The following is a 25957-nucleotide window of genomic DNA, read 5'->3' as shown; positions in this document are numbered from 1 at the left end:
TGCTGGTACGGCCCTTCTCATCATCTTCAACCTCCCGCCATTTTTTCCCCCAACCCGAGCTCTCTGTTCCTCGCCGATTTCGTCGCCCTCAAGCGCTCTTGGTTCGATTGCTTGCTCACACACCACCAACAGTTACCCATCAATCACTTTGAGCAGTAAGAAACCAAAGGAAAGCACCGCAGCCGCTAGTTCGCCGTCATCTTTTTCCTCTGTCCGCCACCGTGCAGCGAAGCTGGGTCGTCGGTGAGATCTCAGTTCCTGACGTTTTGGGTAGTGTTTTGGTGGTCTAGGAGTGTGGTTAGGAGTCGTAGATGGGGTACGTGCTGGTCGCCGTGTTGTTTCCCGGCCGGAGTGGTCGGAACGCGCGCGCGCCGCCGTAGCCAGGCACGGCCGCCGGGGTCGCCGCGGGGCTCTGTGCTCCAGCGGTCCCGAGGCCCAGGTAAGGGCTGGGATAGGTTCAGGGAGTGGCATAGGTGCTCCTCGGCCTTGAAGTTTTGGCCAGGAAGGTGCTGGCGCGGCCGTCCGACGTCCCGCCGAGCTCTGGCTCGTCGGGGGCCATGGCGTCCCTGCTGCCAGAAGAAGGAAGAGGGGTCTTGGGGGACCGAGTGGTAGAGCAGGTCGGGAAGAAGGCCGTGGGCCCGGGATTGACCACCGGTGTGCTCGTCGCCGGCGAGGCTGCAACCTGCCTGTGTTGTGCGTCTGCAGGGGAGGGTCTTCCGTGAGGGAGAAAAGAAGAAAGGAGTTAAGGAAAGAAGAGAAGAAAGTAAAGGGGGTTAAGTGAAAGAAAGCAAGGTTTAGGTGGAGAGAATGAGAAGTTGGAGGGGTTTTCTTGCAAAACTGCTTAGGATTTATTAGAATTTAGATTTCAATTCTGTTTTCTTCCAAAATTCCTTATAATTTGTAGAAATGTCTAAAAATAGTTAAACCAATTTTATTAGATTTGTTTTATTTTCTTTTATGCATTAAAAGTTTTAAACCCTAGGAAAAATAATAACAGTATTGAGTATTTATTTCTATACCTTTTATGTAAGGTATTTAAATAAGAACTTAATAATTATAAAAGGTATAAATTTTGAATAATTCTTTATTTAATCACAAATGCTTTATAATTCATAGGAATTAGGTTTTGAGTTAGAAATTAATTATGAAACCTTGTTGTTTAATAAAACAAAATGCTTAGGATAGGTTAGTAATTAAGAAAATTGTGGGTTTAGCTTTTGTGGGTAGAATAGTGTCGACTTACAACGTTATCTTGAGATAAGTTGTACAGTCTTCTTTTATCAAAAGTTTTGCATTCTAACACTGACCTGCATCCTACCATAGAACCTGAAGCACCTGAAGTGGAGTTTGTGGAATATCTGAAGACCCCCCAGGAGACCGAGGAAATTCTTGAGCTTGTTCCTGTTGTTGAAGGGATTCCTAAAGATACTAACTTAGCAGGGACCCAAGGCAAGCCCCGGTGCATTTATACCTATGCTTTTACAATTATTATGCAATCATCAAAACAAGTTTATTTCCTGATTGTGCATTAGATCTAGGAGTTGATTGCAACCCAGTTCTCTTATGCATAATCCATCCTTGTTCAGTAGGACATCTTTGCCACCTTCTCAAACTTAATTAGTAATGTCCTATGCTTAGCAATGCTTAGTTATTACTTTGTAGTAAGCTTGTTCTTTAGTTACCTAAGGTTAATCTGGTTCTCACTTTAATCAAGGAAATGGCTTGTTTTTAAAGTTGTGGGCAGAAGCTAGTGATGTAGTTTTGTCCATTGGAATTATTTTGTTAAGGACTGTTTCATTGTCTTAACCTTTGATCAAGTGATACTACCTGGTTGCTTACTGCCATTGGGAACCAGCAAGCCCAGTAGATTAGTTGGCTCTTGGATTGGAAATGATTTATACCCATACTTGACGAGCAGGAGAAAGGCAGGGGCGTAGCCTGAAACTCACATTGGAGACCAGGGCAGACCTGGGGTCCCATGTGGGGGTGCGCCTCAGGGTTCGAGTAAATTCATTTCTGGTCCTTGGGTACAACTGATTGAAATGTTGTTACGTATAGCCTCGAAACTGTACATAACTGGTGATTAGGTATCTCCTACGGGATGTAAATCGGTCTGGATCGCCGCAATTCTCGGTTTTGAATGCACTTGATTATCGCTTGGGCATCGTAGTTAAGAAAAGTATTTAAGATGTTTTCCTTGGAATTTATACTACTGGATTCTTAGTGCTTCTTGTTATGAAAAATAATGTTTTACCACTTAGATGTTAAGTAATTATTAAATTACAGTTAAAATCACAAAACAAGGACTCACTATTAGTAAGCTTTATGCAAAATTGTCGAGTCAACCAGTCCACTAAAGGCCCTCATACTCCTTGGAATTTTATTTTGGTTAGTCGGGTCAGTCTTGCTAAGTACCTTCGTACTCAAGGTTTTAGTTTTGTGGTTTTTCAGAAATGCAACAGCCGTCTGCTGAAGAAGAAAACCCGAAGAGCTAAGTATTTGAAAGGTCTCCAAATACTTAGTATGAGCCTTAGATGTTATGTTTAATTACCGCTTACTGGCTTGTTTGTTTTAAACTCCTAGTCTGGTGTAACCTGCACTTAAGTTTGTTTCAAACTACCGGCTTGTAATAGTCCGTACCTTTCCGTATTTATGTAAAAATGTATGGGTTGTTGATGCTCTCCTTTCGTGGAAACGATCCAGATGTACGGTTAAGATCCAAGTTGTACGTGGATGATTCGGGTCGTCCCAAGCACACTCGACGGACTACCGGATTTAAGCTGATTTAAGTGCGTTTATAAGAAATTACTACTGTGGCAATGATTTGGCGCACTAAAGATAGTTTAAGTCGGGCGGTTCCGCCACAATCTTCCTGAGGAAATGATTTGGCGCACTAAAGATAGTTTAAGTCGGGCGGTTCCGCCACAATCTTCCTGAGGAAGGCTCTCATCCTCGAGGGGCTACTGTTGGGGACGCCACCTTTGGATGATGATCGAAGTGCCATATCGCCAAAGCTGGAGGATGAGCGATGGCGGCGTCAAGGCCACAGGGCTTCAGGGCCTAGATTAGGAGGAGCTTTCGTCCGTCCTGAAGGACTACATCGACAAAGCCGGAGGACTGTCTAGAGCGGCGCCAAGGCTGAGAGGCTACAGGTCATAGACAAAGGGGATCCTTCGTCCATCACACGAAGGCCGACCGAAGGATATGAGCCACCCCTCAGACAGCTTGGGTGGGGTACCGAAGGTCAGAGCCCAAGCGTATCCTAAAGGGTGAGCGAAGGCTAAGAGTGCCGAGCTGTAAAGGTAGACCCGAAAGGAAATTACCATGTACTCTTAGGATATTCGAGAAATATACTATTTGAGGGGGGAGCGTTAAAAATATGTAATTGCCAAAAGGTTGGTTGAACCAATCCCTCCCTATAAATACCCTTGTAACTAGAGTTGATCGGACAGTTAATACGAAGCTAAGGCATTTTTAGTTCCAGCTCCGAAGGAGTTCGTGTGTTTCTCTTTTGGTTTGTGGTTTTTCTCCAAGGTTGTGGTTTGTGTTTTTTCTTAGGGCTGTTGCGGTGTTTCCTCGCTCCAAAGGATACTATCGACCAACACATACATATAGTTACAAATATTTATGTCACCAGCACAAAATATATATACAATTACAAATATTCATTACAAGTGGAGCACCTAGATTGTGAACAGGAGAGGTGTGAGGCAAACATATATTAAACCTCTTTTCTGAATTAATATGACAACACCGGCAGTTCTAGTGTACCTTGCCCCCTGAATAATACATTCTGAAACTTGTTGGAAATTTGTGATCTCAGAATAACAACCTAGATTTGCATGGCAAATAATTTCCACAAATTAGAGATAAATACCAAATAAGTCATGTACCCAACAAATTTGCAAAATTAGTTATAAAATATTCGATCTCAGATGCCATAAGGGGAGCATTTCCTTATAGGAAGGATGATAGGAAACTAAGTGTTAAGGAGTTTATGAACTCCATTGAGGAAAGTTATAAAGTTAATTATTCCAACTTTCTCATAAATAAGCTATCTACCTCACATTATGATGGGCACAATGGACTAAGTATACATATTTAGAGCACATACAATATGGATGCTGAGTTGAAAGCATTTGATAGGTCCATCTCTGATGATCTGCTAGTGCAATATCTTATGGCTTCTCTACCAGAGAATTATAATAAGCGTGCTCAAAATGTGCATACTCCAGTAAAATATAAGTTCTGTGAGTCACTTCATTAAGTGCAAAAGAAATATAATAAAGTTGTCTCATAAGCTCTTTTAAGTTAAAGTTTCCCCTAAATTTTGGTGGATTAATTGAGATTTCCTAGTAGGTCATTAAGTCTAACCCATAAGATAAGGGGAGCAAAGTCTATTGATGATGATGAAGACGAAGATGTTAAATTCTTCGCATTAGTTATATCTATTCAGCCATATTTGTTTCAGTGATAAATGATTTTGAATATTTTTTGTTAAATGTTGAGATAATACATCATCATTGTTGATTTTGCTATCTTGTCAAGAAATTATTTTATATATTTCTTGCATATTGTGTAATGTTTCAATAAGTTGTTGATGAGACCTTGTCGAAATTATGATATTATTAGTTAAATCACATTTCGAAGGGGAGAATTGGAATGTCTCATCAAGTATAAGAGATACTCCAGTCATTAGATGTAAGACAATAAAGAGCTATAACTTATCACCATATTTTATTTGCCCATAAAGATTGAGATTCAAAAGGCTGAATTAGAATATCGGCTTATGTAAAGAGTGAATATGATGGAAAATGCTCTAAAAACCATTGTGACAAGAGAATTACTCCATAATTATCAATCGTCTCAAATAAAGTTAAGTGTGACTTTACTCGTTATTCTTGCCATCGCTGATTAACGGATACATGTTCACAAAATTTTGTTGCTCTAGTTCATTTTAGCCATGGCTATTTGACTAGTTCAATGAAGCTCGAGACTTTTGAAGTATGGCTTATATTTATCATTTCTGGCCATCACTGTTTGGTAAATATTTGACCATAAACTTTGCTGTTCTTATTCATTTCTAGCCATCGCTGGTGTGGGCTTCATCAGTAAAGAAAGTTGATCAATGGTATACTAAAGATAAAGAACTTATGTCATGACGAGCCACCATTTATGGTTATCCTAATAAGTCTGAAGGGTACCATTCCTACCGCTATAGTTGTCTCAACTGTTGTGTTCCTAAAGGAATGCAAAGATTAGTTGTTTCAACTGTTGTGTTCTTAAAAGAATGCCAGAGATTAGTGGGAGTTAGTGGGAGCTCACAAAAGGAGGAAGAGATGATTTGAAGAGATGTGGTCTTAGTTTCCCGCATCGATGATTTGAGTAAGAGATTCTCATAATGTTTAATTCATGCCATCAGTTAAGTAAACCTCCATATCAAACTACCATATATTTGTTGAGGATTCTCATAAGTTGATTAATCCCAATATGAAGATGTGGTATATATAATAATGTTTGATGTTGACATAAAAGAAAGAACCTCATTCGTTTTGAAGGTCACTATAAAAGAGGCCATAAATTGAGTCTATGAGTTTTAGTATATATTTCTAATAGAATCAAATAAGTATTTTCGCCATGAGTGTGATTCCGAAAGAGAATTAAAATGCTAAGCTTATAGTTTACCATGATTCTAAATGTTCATGGACAAAGGTATGTACTGAGATTAAGGTGGAAAACTTACTATCCTAATACTTAAGTGGATGATGCTCTACTAAGTAAAGTGGCGATTAGAATATGCCACCAAGATTGAGAGCGTTTCTATCATTCAATTAGATTTAAATTAATCTTGGTGAAAGCCTCTTATGCTTTGGGCACTAATGTACACTAAGATTGGACTAAAGAAGTATTAGGATTACCACTAGAGACGTAAACTGTCTAAAGTGGTAAATGTGAATAATGTTAAGATACGCTGTTCTATTTTGCTCTCATCCTCGAGAGGCTACTGTTGGGGACGTCACCTTTGGAGAAGTGCCATATCGCCAAAGCTGGAGGATGAGCGATGGCGGCGTCAAGGCCACAGGGCTTCAGGGCCTAGATTAGGAGGAGCTTTCGTCCGTCCTGAAGGACTACATCGACAAAGCCAGAGGACTGTCTAGAGCGGCGCCAAGGCTGCTCAGGCTACAGGTCATAGACAAAGGGGATCCTTCGTCCATCACACGAAGGCCGACCGAAGGATATGAGCCACCCCTCAGACAGCTTGGGTGGGGTACCGAAGGTCAGAGCCCAAGCGTATCCTAAAGGGTTAGCGAAGGCTAAGAGTGCCGAGCTGTAAAGGTAGACCCGAAAGGAAATTACCATGTACTCTTAGAATATTCGAGAAATGTACTATTTGAGGGGGGAGGGTTAAAAATATGTAATTGCCAAAAAGGTGGTTGAACCAACCCCTCCCTATAAATACCCTTGTAACTAGAGTTGATCGGACAGTTAATACGAAGCTAATGCATTTTTAGTTCCAGCTCCGAAGGGGTTCATGTGTTTCTCTTTTGGTTTGTGGTTTTTCTCCAAGGTTGTGGTTTGTGTTTTTTCTCAGGGCTGCTGCGGTGCTTCCTCGCTCCAAAGGATACTATCGACCAACACATACATATAGTTACAAATATTTGTCACCAGCACAAAGTATATATACAATTACAAATATTCATTACAAGTGGAGCACCTAATAAGTCATGTACCGTGATTGGCAGGTACACCTAATGCTTCCATCTATAAGTCAGCCCCAGTCCCACAGTGCTATATATAAATATGAGGTAGAGGCCTAACCCTAATTAGTTAATCTCGCAATTAGCAAAACATCAATCAATTAGGACACTGGAGGGGCTGAAAGCGCGACTTCCTCATCTACTTCGTGGCAGGCACCGATGGGAGTCGCTGCTCATCATCGACATCAAGATCTTCATTAACAGAGAAAGATCTAAGTCTCTCTAATTGGTGAAAATCAAATCTACATCAGCTACTGCTACGACTACGGAGGCAATAATGGGATCTAAAGGCTATGGTCAGTTTAATCTAAGATTTCCGCATTAAGTTGATGATTAGTAATCATGATTAGACTAAGCTAAGATTCTGGTCATGAATACTTAAATCTAACAAAACTATCAATACCAATTTCTAAACAGAGTAAAATTTTCAGCTAAAATTTTAGTTTGATCCGTCTTGCTATTGACAGATGGACCTTAATCCATCCCGTATGCAAGTCGGACTAGCCTTTCATCAATCAAAATCCTAATTAGAACTGGACAAATCAATCAGAATCATAATAGAAACCCAGACAAATTAATTGGAATCCCAATCAAATCCCAAACAATCAATGCCTTACATGATCACAACACGATATGTACACGGAGTGAACGAGCACAAACTTGATGGTATTACTTTGTTGTTAATATTATATAAATCTATTATATTACCCGTAATAATACATGAGCACTACGCTATTATAACAAAGAAGAAAAGACACGTAAAAACTTTTCAATTAAGGTAATTCTATGCATCTCTGATACTGCCCCAGAAGATCTGTCGATTGAATAATGGAAGTCACAAGCAATCCGGTATCATTAGTCAGAATTTCACTTCTCAAGGTTCATCGACCACGTTTTCAGTTCGACCTTTTCCGTAGTTCCACAAGTCATGTAGGTCACCTCTTACCCAACCAAGGATAACAATAAGCCCTGGTACATGAAACGATAAAGCATCAATCACAATAACTGCAGTCCGGAGAGTGAACGAGACCATGATGATGACAAAATCCAGGGAACAGTGACCATACTTACCTAATGTACATGGAACCAGGTACAGCAACGCAGGTTGGCCGTGCCCGTCCATTAGGAAAAGCGCAAGATAGGTAAGGAAAAGGCCTGCGTGGAGAAGCAATTTGTCATAAATGGTACTGATATCTCACTTCACGTGTTTGCAACAAATAACTTCTCTAGTATATACAATAACACATTTCAGATCCCATTGCAGCAACAATAACATTATTAACACATTTCAGATCCCATTGCAGCAACGAATGACATTTTTATGCTGCTAGGTAAAAAGGCAGAAATTGTCCTGAACCAAAGGGCACTTAAGGCGATACAAATAAAACCCAACAAGGAACATCTAATGACAGTGACTCACCACTAGTTTCGGATCTTATGTTCTCCAATAGATTATTGAAGACTCACGATGGTTTACAATTGGGATACGGCTAATATTGCTGTGACTGTGAATCTAGATGGTACTCCATTAGAGCTCGAGGGGATGGTTTAATTTAAATACCAATTACTGTGAAAAGGCTACAAAAAATTGCCTCGACTAGTCCTAAAATGTTCCTTCTGAAACTTGTGGACATTAATTGAAATCCATTCTTTTATTAGGACCTGACTAATCCATTTTCATACAAATAATAAGAACATTTTGCTAATAATTATCTCAAAACTCAAAAAATGATAAAAGTAATCAAGCACATACCAACAGCATATCCCACAGTCAGCCACAGAAAGTATCCATTTAAGATACCCTTTTTGCTTACCCTGTCAAATCTGTTAAGGATATATTGAAGTATGAGTTATAAATGTTGAGAATAAGAATAATATAGTTGCAAACCAAACCTCAGGACTTAAGAAATCAAACGCCCACATAAGGCTGGACGAAAAACTCGCGGCTCGCTAGCTCGCTTGAATCGGCTCATTAGTGACTCGGCTTGGCTTGGCTCATTGAAAAATATTAACAAGCCGAGCCAAGGTTTTAGCTCGGTGTTTTAACTTTTAACAAGCCAGCTCGAGCCGGCTCGCGAGCCGCTCACGAGCAGAAACGACCCAAGGCCCCAAAACAAAGCCAATCCAGCGGCCCAGCCTGAAACCATAGCTTCCTCACTCACAGCCCCCTCTCCCTTCCCCTGCGCGGCTGAATCCCACGATTCCCCAACTCCCCTCGTCACCCATCGCCTCGCCTGTCCCTAGCGTGTCAGCCCCATAGCCCCGCGCCCCTGCCGCGCCATGCCTCCAGCTTTCCGCGGCACCACTTCCACTCGTCAGCGCCTAGGCAGGTAGTGCCACAGCCCTCGTGGCCTCGCCCCTTGTCACCGCCAGTCCCATGTAGGTGCGCAGCCGCGCCCCTCACAAAGACCTCCGACCGTTCGATGGCCAAGGGCTCCAAATCCACCAGACCCGCGAGCAGAGGCCATGAATAGTGGCCGTCGTCCACCCTGGGTTGTGGCCATGAAGAGCGGCGGCCCACATGCCTTCCGCCCTCCCATCCGTCAATCGCCAGCCCTGGCCGGCCAGCTAGGCGGGAGGCAGCGGAATGGCCTCACAGCCCCATGTTAGGCCCTGTCCACTCGACGGCCTGGATCCTGCTGCCCCCGAGCTCCCCTCCCTGCGGGCTACGGCCATGGAGAGAGGTAGAGCAAGAAGACCAAGGATGTCATGAGCTGGCTCACTTGCTAAATGAGCCAGCTCAAGCTGATAAATAAGCCGAGCCGAGCCCGACTTCTAGCTCGTTACAATAACGAGCCAGCTCGAGCTGAACTGAACCGAGCCAAGCAGGCTCGATACCTACATGTGCCAAGGTATAGACTACTATAGTAGTATTCCCCACATTGTCTATGCTAAAACTGGGAGAAAAATCTATATATAGAAATAAAATAAAATAAAAATCCAGAACAATAGCAGGGACAACATCTAAATCCAGCGCAATGCAGTTTCGAATTTTATAGAATATTTTAATAATTATTGATTTAGAGCATACTCTCTTTACAGAATTCTACAAATCATTGCCCATAACATTCTTAGAACACATCTAACTAGAACTACGTCAGTGAGAATTTCATTATCAAACTTGGTCATTCTTAGAACACAAACTCTAGAATAAGTATCTTAGTGATATTATCAAACTTCACTAAGGGAGAGAAGAAGAAAGCCAAGTTTACATGCATTGTACTCCTTTTGCTACATTGAAAAACAATTGAGTTTACTATGATAATTTGTAGGCATTTACCTAGTAATCAAATTGATTCAATCATGAATAAATTGATTACACCAACTATTAACCGTGAATGGGGGGTACTTCAACAGGCAAATTTAATTTGATTGGCTGGCAATGGTTTCCTCAACTGATCACCAATACATTTAGCAAGAAAGGAAGCCGGGTATGTTACTTCATAATCAAAGTCTGGTTGTAGCTTGATTAGAATATGTGTAGTCTTTAGAGGAACTAGTGGATCACAAGAAAGACAATAAAGTATATCACAACATCACATACCTATAGCTGAATGCAACAAGCAATCCAGGAAAAATAATATCACCAAAGCCTATCATATCGTAACCACCCCATGGATCAAAGAAGCGAGGTATCCTTAGGAGCATCGGAATTGATTCCCCTGTGTTATCACCACGGGCAACCTGAGTAATTTTAAAAGAAACCATAAATAAAATGAGAATAATCAACACAAGAGGTACAAGGAATAACAAATATGGCTGGTTCACTAGTACAGGTATTACTAGGTTGGTAATTCAATGAATGGATATGCGATAAATCACACAGTCGTATTTTCCACACATTTAATAACTGCAGCTGAAAGCATGCACATTACAAGTTTATGCGGATAATCAGAAAATATATTTTATTGTATCAAGTGCATATTCTAGCTCCAAAGTTAACTCTTACTATCTCGTAATAGTACATGTTCTGAGCTGAAGGCAGCAAGCAATTACTATCTTGACAAAATAATTTCTATCAAGAACTTGGGAATTGATCTTAAAACAGGTGCAGCAGTCCATTCTGTTCTGCAACTACAAATAAGTCCTAAGACGCATCGATCAACCCATAGAGCTTAGAACTCCCCTGATCTAGGATACCCACTGTTGTAACTCATCCTCACCCTCACTGCAGGAGACCCCAACCTGTCTAAGCATCGGTCAACCCCTTCAAAGTGTGCCATTGTGCACTGCACTGTATTAGATCGACTACAGAATTTTTGACAGTACATTTTGAGCTTAGGTCGTAACCATGTCATGAAACATGTGACAATCACATTTTCTTATTATATGTTAGTTCAAATGATATATTACAAAGTAAGTGGTCTCAAAGATGACGTTTTCATCAGTGATAGTCAAACTATAAAAATGAATGAATACAGGCACTGTAGGGAAACATCTGTTTTGGAGCAGTGATTAAAAAGATCAAGCCTTCCCCATGTCATCATCAATACACTTACTGCAATCATGACGCTTTCATGGAATAAAAGAGGTGAAATGAAAACCCAAAAAATGTCGTACACAAATGCAGCACTAAGAAGTGCTGATGCAACCTGCTAAAATATAGTGTTAGATATTTCTGATGGAGATAAAATCAGTAAAATTATTACTCGATAACAATCAGCAAACTGCTGCTAGTAAACATGCCAATACCCTGATATTTGGTAAGCGTGCCATCTGAAGTACAGTTATCATCAAACATATACCCTGGGAGAAATAAACAGAAAACATGGTCAATAGCATATACTTGTCTTCGCAGATGTCAAAGAACTAAAGGTCCAAGAATTCAAATGTCAAATAGCAATAAATTTAACATACAAGGTAAAAAAAATTATTAAAATGGTCCAACCATGAACTTAAACACAAACGAGTTTCTCCTCTTTAGACATACAATCCAATAGTTCAAACAACAAGCTCCTGAATTTTCGCATATGCATGACATCCAGCTTTGAAACTTTGGGACCTCATACCGATTCAAACAGTGTGAAAAAAAAGATGATACTGAAACATTTTGCTTTCCATATCCATCACTAATTTAACGATGATATGGGGATTTCTTAGTCATAGAGGATAATCCACCAATTGTCGTATTAGGAAAAATCGCCTCCATGGTCGACCTTCTAGGCATGAACTCAAACTGGTTTTGGGTCACACTTGTCACTCTTCTTAGGCAGTGCTCGATAACCCTCTCCCATAGCTTCATCATATGGCTCATCAGTTTAATCCCACGGTACTTAGTACAACTCTGAACATCTCCCTTGTTTTTTAAGATCGGTACTAATATATTTCTTCTCCATTCTTCAGGCATCTTGTTTGACCGAAAAATAAGATTAAAAAGCTTAGTTAACCATACTATCGCTCTGTCACCTAGACATCTCCACACCTCAATGGGGATACCACATCGCTTTACCGCCCTTCATCCTCTTCAAAGCCTCCCCGATCTCTGCCTTCTGAAATCTCCTCACAAAATGTCTGTTGGTATCGTCAAAAGAGTCATCTAGCTCAAAGGTAGTGCCCTCATTCTCCCCATTAAACAGCTTGTCGAAATACTCTTGCCATCTGCCCTTGATCTCGTCATCCTTCACTAGAAGTCGATCCGTCCCATCCTTGATGCATTTGATTTGGTTGATGTCCCGTGTCTTCTGCTCGCGGATCCTAGCTATCCTATAAATATCCTTCTCCCCCCTTCCTTTGTGCCTAGTTGTTGATACAGGTCATCGTACGCCTTACCCTTTGCTACACTCAAAGCTCGCTTTGCAGCCCTTTTCGCTAATTTATAGCCCTCGATGTTGACTGCACTCTTGTCAAGGTAGAGGCGCTTGAAACATTGCTTCTTCTCCTTAATAGCCCTTTGCACCTCGTCATTCCACCACCAGGTGTCTTTCTCTTCTTGTTTGTCTCCCCTACTCACGCCAAGCACCTCTGAGGCCACCTTCCGGACACATGTTGCCATCTTTAGCCACATGTCGTCAGTATCTTCTCCTTCTTCCCAAGACCCCTCACCTAGCATCCTCTCCTTAAACGTTTGCGTCGCTTCCCCTCTAAGCTTCCACCACTTCGTTTTCATAATCTTGGCACGTTTGTCCCGGTGGACACGTACCAAAAAACGAAAGTCCGCCACCACAAGTTTGTGTTGAGGAACAACACACTCCACAGGTATCACCATACTATCTAAGCAAGAGCAGGGGTAAATAGGAAGTTAGAGCTATGGAGACGCACGTAGTCAAAAGGGTTCAGACTTAGTAGGACCAAGACCGAGTACATGATGTGCGATTTTAGCGCATCTAGGCATGAGGATGGTGACATTAGTCTCTATGGGCAAGTGGTGGCCCATAAGGATAATTTTCGGTATTTAGGTTCGATGCTACAAAAGAATGGCGACATTGATGAAAATGTTAGGCATAGAATCTCAGCTGGCTGGTTGAAATGGCGTCAAACTTCTGGTGTCCTCTGTGACAGGAGGGTGCCACAAAAGCTAAAAGTTAAATTCTATAGGACAGCGATTCGCCCGGCGATGTTATACAGTGCTGAATGTTGGCCTACAAAAAGGCGACATATCCAGCAACTGAGTGTAGCAGAGATGCAGATGTTACGGTGGTTTTGCGGGCACACAAGGGATAGAGTCCGGAACGAAGCTATTCGGGAAAGGGTAGGGGTGGCACCAATTGAGGAGAAACTTACTCAACATCGGTTGAGATGGTTTGGACATGTCCAACGGAGGCCTCCGGAGGTGCCGGTGCGTAGTGGGGTGCTAAAGCATGTTGATAAGGTAAAAAGGGGTGGAGGTAGACCTAAACTGACTTGGAACGAGTCGGTTGAGAGAGACCTTAAAGATTGAGATATCTCTGATGAGTTAGCTTTGGATAGGAGCGCTTGGAGACTAACTTTCAACGTGCCTGAACTATGACTTTGTGTCTTTTAAGTTTCATCTCTAGCCTACCCCGACTCGCTTGGGACAAAAGACTATGTTGTTGTTGTTGTTGTAGAGGATAATCCACCAAAGGTATGGCACTAGCCTTGTGAAGCTTGCTACATTTCCCTTCAGCTGTAATACAAAATTTGATTTCAATGCATGAGTTTTATTCCATGCGAATCCAATTTGATAAGCGCTCGCTACCTATATTACTGGCGATCGATTCAACTGACTGCCCCTCCACTGGTCCACGTGCGTGATGAGCCTCACTAATATTCATTCCATTTTCCTTTCCGTGTGCCTCCGCCTCACATGACTGGCCGACTGGAACGCCACCACCGGGGAGGCAGCTCGAGCTCTGCCTGACACGCGCGGCTATCGGAGACAGCTCGAGCTCGGTGATGATCATTGGTGTGTGGCCCAGCGTTTTTTATCCTTTTGGATTTTTGTTATAAAACAAAGTTGTTCAAAGTCGGTGAACAACTTTGTTGAACATATTAGTAAGTATAAAAGTTGTGATGAAAAATTATCTCACAAGAAATCGTAAGTATAAGTTGTGACCTACCGTTGTCTTCAATTTTCTGGTTGTGGGAGTAACAACATTCTCATTTGAATTTGTGATGAAAAATTATCTCACGAGAAATCATAAGTATAAATTGTGCATAAAAGTTGTTTGCAAAAATTTCTTTAGCAACATTTTTGCTTAAAAGATTGTATGAAAAAGTTTGTACGTCAAACTTGTATATTTAAGTAGTGGAAAATAAAACTTTCTTAAAAAGGAAAATATGAGGTTGTCTAAGATCGATCGCAGGGAATCCTGCTGGCGCGCGCTCGCCAATTAGAAATTCCCTGTATTCCATTGCAAAATGTACATGAAGTCGTCTAGTGGACCATATATGCAAGAAAGCTATAAACTTCATATGCTATAAGTTTAATGATCAACATGCCTAAGCAACCAGCAGACTGTAACTGATCCATATTCATTCACGTTAGAACAGAAACGCCATGCTTAGGTTTTTGCACATGGTAGTTTCAGATAGTAGGTGTTACTAACCTTGGAGGATTGAGAAGATGAATACAAATCTGATTAGATGGCCAATCTTTATATAGAACCATATAGGAATATAAAGAGTCATCTGAATATGGAGACACATAGGAATATAAAGAGCCTTAACCCCCCCCCCCCCCCCCCCCTCTTCAAACTTAAGGTGGAAGTGGAGGATCTGAAGCATTGAGTTTGAGTAAGTGAAACCGATGCTGCTCTCGAGTTTGTGCTTTACTAAAGAAATCTGGTAACTGCAGCTCAGAGGGCACATACTGTAGAGCAATGGTTTTCTGATGACAATTAGACCAAGTAAAGAAGGCATCAACTCCAATATGCTTTATAAGTTCATGCTTTACAAGATCATTGGCAATTTTTATGGCTCCTGTATTATCACAGAGAAGAGGTGTGGGGGCATCACAAGAAATACCAAAATCAGACAACAAACATCGACGCCATACAATCTCTAAAGTAGTAGCCAATGCTCAAAGTTCTGCCTCTGCACTAGACCGAGATACAATTGCCTGCTTTTTAGATTTCCATGCAAGAGGAGATGAGCCAAGAAAAATGCAATATCTTGTGATGGAACGACGATCCATTGGGTCACTCACCCAAGTGGAGTCTGAGTAAGCATGAAGCAGAAGCGGACTATCATGAGCATAGAACAAACACTGAGATGAGATCCCCATTAAGTATCTCAGCACACTAAGTAAATGTCCAAAATGAACGAAGGTAGGAGCACTCACAAACTGACTCAAAATATGGATAGCATAAGCAATATCGAGTCTAGTGACAGTATGATGAACAAGACTGCCAACAATATGCCGATAACGAGAGCAATCCTCAAGAGATGTACCATCAGTGGGACGAAGCTGCAGGCCTAGATCCATAGGCGCGGCAGCTGTCTGATTATCACTGATGCCTGAACGACCAATAAGATCCTCTATGTATTTAGACTGAGAGAGAAAGTATCCCTATGGAGGGTGTTGAACCTCAATCCCTAAGAAATAGCTCAGAGGACCCTGATCTGACATCTAAAATTGCTCACCGAGTTGCTTCTTTAAAGCAGAAATGTGTTCCGCATCATCACTCTTAATCAACATGCCATACATGTATAGAAGAAGCAAAGTATGGCCAGGTGGAGAGATGAATATATAAGGCAAGATCATGATCAATAGGTGTAAAGCCAGCATCCCTTATCACAGAGACAAAATGCTCAAACCAAGCACGAGGAGCTTGTTTAAGACCATACAAAGCACAGCAAAGACGATAGACATATCTTAAAGGAGCATAACACCTGGGGGTGGTTGCTTATAAACTCCCTCATGCAAGTCACCATGAAGAAAAGCATTCTTAATATTCATTTGAGAGATAGTCCATGAAGTGGCAGCCATTGCAGTCAAAGTCATAACAGTAGTTATATGAGCAACTGAAGCAAATGTCTCATCATAATCGCAGCCCCGAGTCTGCTGAAAACCTCTTGCAACAAGACGAGCTTTATATCTCTAGATGATGGCCGACGCACAAGAACCAAGGAGCTCCCGTGCAGCAACATACCAACCAACTAGCAGTGCAGAGAACAGAGCGCGAGTGCACACAGCACATAGATAACAGCAGTGCAGAGAATAAATCAAGTACTAGAGGGGAAATCCGCATGGCACTAATGCAGGATGGACAACAGGCAAACGAGCAGACCCGAGGACGAGTGATGGGCGGTGCAGTGCAGAACTGCGATAAGCGGGAGAGGGCCGAACGGATCCGCGACGGCCGAAGATTGGGGATGAGTCGGCGTGTTTGCTCTGCGACGGGCAGAGGACAACAGGGCACTGCGACGGGCGGGACGCCGATGCTCGATGCGGAAGGGGAGCCACGACAAGCGGCCGAAGAGAAGCCGCGACAGGCGGCCGAACGGTCTTCGGAGAACAGACGCGCCGAGCGGCGAATGGCCGCGACGACAGCGGACGGGGGACGGCGGCCGTGGGCAGAGGATGTCAAAAGCAGCCCAAGGTTGGGAAAAAAATTGGATCTTGGGTGGATTAATTAATTTAATCCTAACCCTAATCCTTGCTCTGATCCCATGTTACTAACCTTGGAGGATTGAGAAGATGAATACAAATGTGTAGATGACCACATCTTTATATAGAGCCATATAGGAATATAAAGAGTCATCTGAATATGGAGAGACTCATAAGAATATAAAGAGCCTTAACAGTAGGCACAAACCATGTTTGACATTTTAGGACCAGGGAATTTTGTAGAAAGATGCAGACCCATTCTTGTATATATTTATGGCGAAGTTCTTCGAATACCAAACATTTGTAAAACAATCACCTCATTGCACAATGTAAATTATACATGCAAATCCTACCAAATTGGCAATTCAAGAACTGGATTAGCATTGGACCTAGAAATGACAATATGTTAGTTACAAATCTGGTATTTAAGAAAAATAGGTTATTCTATTCCATTCTTCTATCATGTGATCTGAACTTTAGCTTGATGGTACATTGCAGTAGTTTCATATGCTACTGAAGAAAAGTATAGAAAGTTATATCCAATACTAGGGAGGAAAACATAGCAAGCGAGGGAGAGGGAAATGGAGAGGGCGAGGGGGTGAGAGGAAGAGGGAGGGGGAGGGGGAGGGGGAGGGGGAGGGAGGGGGAGGGAGAGGGAGGGAGGGAGGGAGTAAAAACAGAACAGAATTGGCAGTAAGTTTATCTTACGAGGATATCTTGGCCTATCCAAGCAAATGAAGCATGCCGATACACAGCCCAGAGAATTGCAAACACCACACAAAATGGTACAATTCCAACAGATATGGTTAAGACCTCCCCAAGAAAGGGAAGTTGTACAGTCTTTTGCCCACAATCCTTGAAAATCCTGTAAGATGAAAAACATATATGATATAAGGATATAAAAAGAGAAGAGCATTGACTGAATTTCTTTATCACAATTAGTTTATTTGGTACCTAGCTAGAAGTGTGACCAAGCAAACATGCATACCCTGCGAGAAACAATTCACCATAATGCTCTGGGTAAACTCCTCAATGAAAGTGAAAAAAATACATTTCAACATTCACTAACAAAAAGTAGAGCTACTTCTATGCCTGAAAGCAGGGAATACCTCAATACCACCAATGCAGAATAATACAACTAGGACCCAAACGAACCAAGATGACATGAAGTAGAACAGGAGGAGGAGGAAAACTGAAGCTATTATAATAAAAACAATAGCACCCCTGGCGCTGATCTCAAAGATCTCTTTATCTTCTCTATAGTTTGTTCCTGTGTTTGGTCCATCCTGTTTAATATTCAAAGGATAAATTTGTCAGAGAGCATATGACTACTGTTTAGCTACAATACTATATACAAACTTAAGACAAAAACTAAAGAAGCAGAATTTACAGGCAGAAAAGACATGATTGACAACAAGATGTTTTGTATTTTCACCAGCAAAAATGCAGGGGTTCAAAAAACAAAGAACACAATGATGATTCACAAAACTACAGTTGCTATAGAATATGTGAAGCACTTCACATCAAAACTCAAGTTATAACAAGGTCATAGGGCATTATGATGCCATTGTTCTGCGAAAAATTTACAGAAGATGAACAAGAGTTAACCATGACACTTAAGTGGTAGATCGCATGTCTCGTTTAACTCATTTCTCTTCCTAGACAAGATACATTGGCTAGCAGCACAGAAATGTGCCTTGCATGCAACCTACTCATACAAGTTCTGAGTTCCAGCTACTTCACCCAATATTGTATTAATGTTCCTATGATAGTAAGATTATAAATGTTGAGCGCCAGAAGCAAATCAGCATGGGTTTGTTCAAGTATGCACATAAAAATAAAAAACAACATGAAAGTCCATTCACTTTAGGTCAGCATAGGCAAGGCCCAAAAGTCCAAACCTTTCGGGTCAGCTGATTATAACGCTCATCAACCTGCTCGCATGCAACAAGTTCAGACCAGAGTGAAGCACAGACTATGGTTCCTAAAGCCATTATCCACAGGAAGCATGCTGAAAGGTCCACAATTGGTCGATTTGGTGAATATAACTGAACTTCCACTGCAGAAAAAGAAAATTGTCCATATTACTATGCATAAAATGATACGGCATAATTAACTCAAAAGGAACATATGACTTAGACTAGTCACCATCTCTACAGGACTAACAGCCAACACAAACAGTTGTCCTAATTGAAACACTCGCTGTTGAAAGTATTCACTGTTAGAGTATATTTGGTAGTACAGGATATATCATGGGGTCGGGGAGGCTTCTTGCCCCCAAGTCTTGCTGCTGTGTTTCTTTATTAATGCTCACATGTTGCAGTGAAGACCTGAAGATGGGTAGGTTTTTGTATTTGTGGTAATGGGCAGTCTGGCTACATTGTCTGTCTAATTTGATCGAAATTTTTTGTGCTCGTCATGTTTTTACTAGGAGATCATTACATTTTGAGGTATTGGGCTATTAGCCATTTATTATTCATAGTTGTAAAAGGAATGATCATGTTTAGTGTTATGGCAGCGGGCTGGGCCTGTATGGGCTGAGTAGAGCCCAAAAGGGAGGCCCGCGGTACTGTTCACGCGACTACAGTACGCGTGAATAGTACCCCCGTGGGTGATTAGGGTTTAGCTAGGGCGCCTAGTCTATAAAAGCGGCCTGAGTCCTAGGGTTAGAGTCATCGAAGAAGAATAGAACTAGCCTTAGGCGGCCTGTTCTTCGGCGATCTGGCTAGGTTTCCTGCTCGGCCGGGCGTTCCAATCCTCCTGATCTAGCCAATCCATAACATTTAGATATAGAATATAGATGTCAGGGGCTAGGGATGGATGGAGGTTTGTGGAAGGAACACGACGTAGATTGTATTCAAATGAAGTAGGAGGCCGTGGCCCTGGACCTCGCCGGCGCGCAGGAGCAATGGTTGAAGCTCACCGCGCACCAGGAAGGCAGGCGCCCTAGCCAAGTCTGAGATACAATCTTAGATGGGAAACTAATCGCAGGTCAAGGCTTATATTTGCCAAGCCTGGAAACAGACTCCGAAACAAACTAACTGAATCTTATCTAACCAAACCGACTAGGACTCTATCCTGACTTGTTGCGCCTCTTGTACTTGAGTCCGACCATGACAATAGATTATAGTCGTATCAACATTTTTTGAATAATTCTATGGTTCTACGGGATTTTAACTTTCCCGCATACTAAATTTACTGATTTGTCAGGAACAATCTAAAATTCACCTGACAATTTACTGATTACAATTTTTTTTGTTTTCAGGTAATATCAGACCTTTGGGACACATGGCTCGTACTAAGCAAACCTCTCGCAAGTCCACTGGAGGAAAGGCTCCTAGGAAGCAACTAGCCACCAAGGTTTGTAAATTTATTCTTGTGCCATTTTTTTGTTACTGTCTTCAACTATGCTGCCCAATGACTTTATTTATCATTGATATGACAGAAAACCAACTCTGGCTACTCTATTTTAGGGTGGAAAAGTTATCTGTTGTCTAATTATAGATATCTGACTTCATTGCGTTGGTTCTATTAGTTTTCTTTGTAAAATGGTTATTTACTAAGTGACTTTGTTTTTTGACAGGCTGCCTGTAAGTCTGCGCCCACAACTGGGGAAGTGAAGAAGCCTCACCGTTACCACCCTGGGATTGTTGCTCTTCGGTGTGTGAAATACTGAAATATTATTCGACTTACTATTATACTAACTGAAATGATTCTCTGCCAAATTGGCAAATTCTAAACTTATGCCTTATCAGTTCAGAGGAGACGACCGAGGGACGACGACCTGCAGCAGGCCACATTTGATGGGCCGATGCTTTGTTGTATCCCGAAGGCCCAGGCCCCAGTGACAACAACAGGATTGTTCCGTTGGACATCAAGGGATCTAACCTTCTGTGTTATGCCTTTGGTGTTACATGTGCAATCGGGTCTGGTGTTCTTCAACAGAAACCAGGGAAGCTACTTTGGATTTTTCTCTCTGTGTGAATCAGGATGGGGTCCTCCAAAATTTGAGAGAGCTCCACAAATCAAGTCATTAAAATTAGTTTGTGTCGTAGTCGAAAATAAGAAAATAAGCCGAGATGTAAAAGGCTTATTTTTTAGGTGTTTAATTGCTAAGGAGTTGTGTCGTCTTCTTAGCAGGGTGTGTTGCAGCTCGAGGACGAGCTACTCAAAAAGAGGGGAGTAATATCATGGGCAGTCGGAGGTCTTATGGGCTGGCTGGGCAGGCCCATTAGGGTTAGGTTTAGGGATCAGATTAGGTCTTACTTAGGGGTCAAGGAACCCTCTCTATATAAAGAGAGGAGATATGTCATTCAAGGCAAGAAAAAATATAAGAAATCAATCTAGTCCCAATCCTCAATTGTCTCCCAAGTATAGATCCAATCCTAGTCTAATTAGCCGTCGCCGTCCGGCTATCTTCCCGGCAGATGTTTACCCCGTTACGAACTAGGTTCATAACACTGTCAGTGTTTTGAACTTTGAATAGTCATAGTGTTCGTTCATGGTGCTAGGTTAGGTACTTCCGCAATCTTACTCTGTGTTACCGGGACACGCGCGTCCAAAAATTTTTGGCGCGTCGACGCGTATCCGCGCGTCGATTCGCGTCGGACGCAATGCGACGCGTATCCGCGCGTCGATTCGCGTCGGACGCAATGCGACGCGTACCAGACACGCCGCAGCCGTGTCTGGGCAGCTACGCTCGTCGTCCGCCCGTCCACCGTCCACCCGTCGTCCGCCGGGAGCTCTGCAGCTGCGCTCGCCGTTCGCCCGGCGCCCGCCGAGCCACAGCCGCCGACTGCCCGTGGCTGCGCCCGCGCAGGCGGATACGGCCGCCCGCCGTACGCCCGCTTGCTGCCGGGCCGCCACCCGAACCGAGCTGCCGTCGCCGCCTCGCCGGCCGTCCACGGTGTTGGAGACGGCAGCCGGGAGGAAACTAGCGGCTGCAGAGATGGAAGGGAGGAGGCGGGCGGCGGTGGAGACGAGGGAGGAGGCAGGCGGTGGCGATGGAAGCGACGAAGCGGTGGATACAGTGGATGGATGTGGTGGATAAGGTGAGGGACGGTGTAGATAAAGGTGGGATGGCATGGTGGGCTGGGCCTTTTGGGCCTTTTGTCTAACTTTCAGTCCAGTCCCTGCATATTGATTTGTAAAATTTAAAAATAAAAAAGATATTAGACGAATCCCAGACGAATCTCCGAATCCTGTTTTTTAGGATTTGCCGAATCGGACACCCGCACCCGAGTCGGATTCCGACACCCTCACCCGTGTCCATGTAACACAGATCTTACTATGTTTTAGAGTCCAATCGTTTGCTACCTAATTCATCTTATAATTGCTGGCTATCCACCTGATTGGTGTATATCTAGGCTTATCTGAATTCTGAACCTTGAATTGGTTCTATTTTATCAGCTCTGGTTGCATTATATTGTGCTGAGGTTTTTGAGTTTCTGCATGATGTGGCCTGCTGTGGTGTTAATGGACCAAGATCTTGTTGAGAGGCAGCTTGATGTGATCAAGGAATGTGGAAAGCTTTTCAGTGATTATGTCATGTAGACGTAGTTGACCAGTCACATGTGCATTCTGCTATATGTTGTCACGGCACCATGATCAACTCATTATCCATGTGATTATTTAGGCCTTGATTGTTCTACTATTGTTAGCTTAATGGCAGCCAATGGATAATGGGTAGATGTCTGATTATTTACCACAACTATGTAAGCTAAATATTTTCTCAAAAAAGTTGTATGAATTGCTTGTTACTGCATTTATGATTACAGACTAAAGATATTGCAAGGTGCTGAGCATTGTTCTGCACCTTATCATGCCCTTGATTTTTTGGACTACCCTGACCATGCTGATATTGATGAAACGATGGATATCAGGTCTCTCGGGTGCATTCTTCATGCAATCATGTAATGTAGTAATGAACTATACCACAGTATGCTACTGATAGAATTCCTTCGATTGGCAAGGAATAAAACAAAATTCCTAGCATATCAACATGGTATTAATTGAATAGAGTTAAGAGATTATGTGTAGAGTTAATTCACAAGCTAAACATGAATTTTAGGAGTAGAGATTCCTGAAAATGATTCTTATGCTTAACTTCTGTTAGTCAATGGACTTCATGAACTTTGAGAAGCATTTCTTGAAAAGCTAAACCATTTTTATTATGGGATACATAATGTATTTTCTCTTGTACAAGGAATTTGTTCCACCCATAGCAACACACGGGCATAAACCTATCTAACGCAAAAGAAAATTTCCTATGGCAAAAAACAAATCATCTGTCTAAATACAAAATAACAAAATACCACCACCACAATGATGTAAACAAAAAAAGGAATCATGATGCACTTTACAAGAGAAGGAAGGATAATAAATGAATAACTTACCACTTGCTCCATGATCTAGGAAGTCCTTCAACTTCTTCCCTGCTGACTGTGGTATCATGACAACAGGTATTGTCACGTTAATAGAAGTGTCATTCTCGCTGCAAACCATCTTGTAAAGCTCTAAAAACACGAGATGGATTACTTTCTGGAAAAGAAACCATGGACATTTGAAATATCTTACTATTGGACAAAGTTATACCTTCATCGTCATTGATAACTAGTAAACCAACTGCACCACCTGCCTGAGCAGTCTTTGCTTTAGCAGTGAAAGCACACTCCCCACGTGTTGCTAAAGCAACAGAATTTGTTAACTGCAGTGATAAGATTTAGCTTAGAGCATACTAATAGCATTATGCTGCAAACATGTCTACTGAAAATAAAATAACTTTGTTTGCAAGCCTATTATTAGTGGTGTCAAAGTGAAACCTTTGATGTCAAGTTGGAGCAACAGGCAAATGGATTTGCGAGGATAGCAAATGATTTTTGAGCTTCTTGCATATCTCTAGGCAAGCGGGCTCCAAATCTTGCACTTAAGCCAACAACAGTTGCACCTTCAGTCCCATTCACCCAATTTTTCACCTTAACCTGGAGATAAGCTGGAGAGTCAGAAACAGAATAGCGTATGGGTATTCGAGAGAGAAAAAAAATCAGGATCAATATCACCAAAAAAGAGATTGATGGACTAATGGTAGACTTGAGAGCATTGTAAACTTTTTATTGTTTCTAAAGGGAACTATAAGGTAGTAAAACTGTGTGTAAGATATTTCTATGGCATGTACCAAGTTTCTCATTATGAAATACCAACGGCTGAAACAAGTTCAAAACTGAAAAAGGCATGCCGATTGACAGATATATGAGCATTGGAGCCATCACACTGTTAGCCCAAGTAACAACTATCCAGTAAGGTCCATTTCACTTCACCACTGAATTCCTACAATATGGTCTACAAAGCATGGTTGCACTATTTGGGGCACTGTCCATAGCACAACTCGGTATTTCAGTTCTCAGTTGAGCTCACTAAATCCTAAGACAAACACTGACCAGATCTTACGCAGGTAGATTTATAAATCCGCCTCTACACGATGACACGATCAAACCACGACCCAGATCCCACATATACCGAACTACAACCTACAAGCCTTGGGCAAAACCATAACTAACCAGTGCTAGCAGAGACCCAATTAATCAGGAAGGCAGAGCAAATCGAGGAAGCACGGGCCGGGAGCAGGCCATTACCAGCTGGAACTTGTTGGAGCAGCCGGGCGTCCGCGGGGTCCCCGCGTCGTCGTCGCTGGAGGCGTCGTCCGCCGCGCCGCCGCCCGCGAGAAGTAGCACAAGAAGGAAGGTTGCGGCGGCGAAGGGGAGGCGCGACGCGCGGCAGGCGGTCGCCATGAGGACGGGGTGGAGTCGCCGCGTGGGGTCGAATGCGTCCGCCACACGGAGGGAGACACGGTGGAAGGAGGGTCGTCGGCGAAGGACTGGAGTGCAGCGAGGTTTGGGGAATTGCGGCAGAAGTGGTCTGACCGGTCTGATCAAATGTCTGACCGGTTTTTTTGGCAGGGGTCTCATAAGTCTAATCGGTGCGTCCGATCGGTTTGACCGGTTTTTAAAAGGAGTCCGAGTATAATTAGAATTTTTTGTACATCTAGATATGTAAAAAGATTGTTTGTGAAATAAGTCCACCCCGGCCGATTGAGACATCCAATCGATCAAAAACAAATACAACTTCTACTTTTTATTGTTTTTTATCTTTTCTCCAAATCCTAACTTTTCCAACCTCCATCTGCTGTTCTTCCTTCGTCTCCGCGATGTCTGAAGGCTGGCCTGCCGATTCTAAAACAACCCTGCGCGCACTTGCTCTGATGGGTCCCTCCCGGGCTAGCATTCTTCAATCGTCGCCGATTCATCCTGGTGACCGATCTGACTAGTCTGACCGCTCCACGCAGGAGGTGCTTGCTGGGCAAGCCACCTTCGAGCGTCCGACAAAGACCTGGCGCCCGAAGTTCGGAACCCGAAGGATGAACGTGCGGGCAACCCAGGTATGAAGGTGCCGAGCGATGACCCGAGGGCGAAGGTCGTCGCCCGATGGCCGGCCCGAGATGGAGGCCAAGATTGGCGAAGGACCGGCTCCGAAGGTCCTCGAGTGAAGGTGCACGCCCTGAAGAGCGGATACGGAGGTCCCGAGGAGCGGGTTCGAAGGCTAAGCGCGAAGAGAAAGGACAGACAGTCAGCGAAGGAAGTGGGAATCCGATGTGGGCCCACCGAGTGTGCCAGCTGTATCCCACTATCACTGTGACTGTCGTAAATGTACATAATTGCCCATGAAATATTCCGAGAATCTAGCAGTTAGGGGGCACTACGGGGAATCTAGGCCGACGGGTAGGCAAGCTGTTGGCTATAAATACTTCTGTAACTGTTGTTGATGGGACATTGAATACAACTGAGCGGTTACGCTTGCATTAATTTTTGTGCTCTTTCTCTTAGCACAATTTGCGAAGGAGGCTTCGACCTCTGGTCTTCGGGCTGTTGTGATACTCCTTCGCTCCGACGGGTATCCTCCACCATCAGTTTTGGCGTCCACCTGCGGTTCGTCCCAACACACCACATGGAGGCGAAGAAGAAGGCCAACGGTACCGCTTCAACGGAGCCTCCCGCCTCTACGGAGAACGCACGACCAACAATGCTGGCAACAGCGAAGATGCCTCGGTCGACCACGTCGCCGATGGGGAGCTCGAAGTCGAACTCCATGACTTGGGCATCTCATCCGAAGACATCCAAGCCATGAGAAGAATCGA

At 42.9% G+C, this 25957-nt stretch overlaps 1 protein-coding gene across 1 annotated transcript; it reads right to left on the bottom strand.

The window, feature by feature from the left end:
* Positions 1 to 7313: 7313 nt before the first annotated feature.
* Positions 7314 to 24690, bottom strand: LOC120684613 (signal peptide peptidase-like 2). Its single transcript, XM_039966486.1, has 14 exons — positions 24399 to 24690; positions 23589 to 23747; positions 23362 to 23473; positions 23163 to 23282; positions 18669 to 18826; positions 17877 to 18053; positions 17722 to 17756; positions 17476 to 17632; positions 11451 to 11504; positions 11258 to 11350; positions 10303 to 10442; positions 8512 to 8582; positions 7830 to 7913; positions 7314 to 7727 (listed from the first exon to the last, which is right to left on the bottom strand). Exons 1-14 carry the CDS (start codon positions 24552 to 24554, stop codon positions 7633 to 7635), a joined length of 1611 nt encoding a protein of 536 aa, XP_039822420.1. The 5' UTR covers positions 24555 to 24690; the 3' UTR covers positions 7314 to 7632.
* Between the last annotated feature and the right edge of the window lie 1267 nt (positions 24691 to 25957).

The sequence above is a fragment of the Panicum virgatum genome, chromosome 8N, assembly GCF_016808335.1.
Source record: "Panicum virgatum strain AP13 chromosome 8N, P.virgatum_v5, whole genome shotgun sequence".
NCBI lineage: Eukaryota > Viridiplantae > Streptophyta > Magnoliopsida > Poales > Poaceae > Panicum > Panicum virgatum.
Note: the sequence above shows the minus strand (reverse complement) of the source record. Positions and strands in the feature narration are given on the sequence as shown.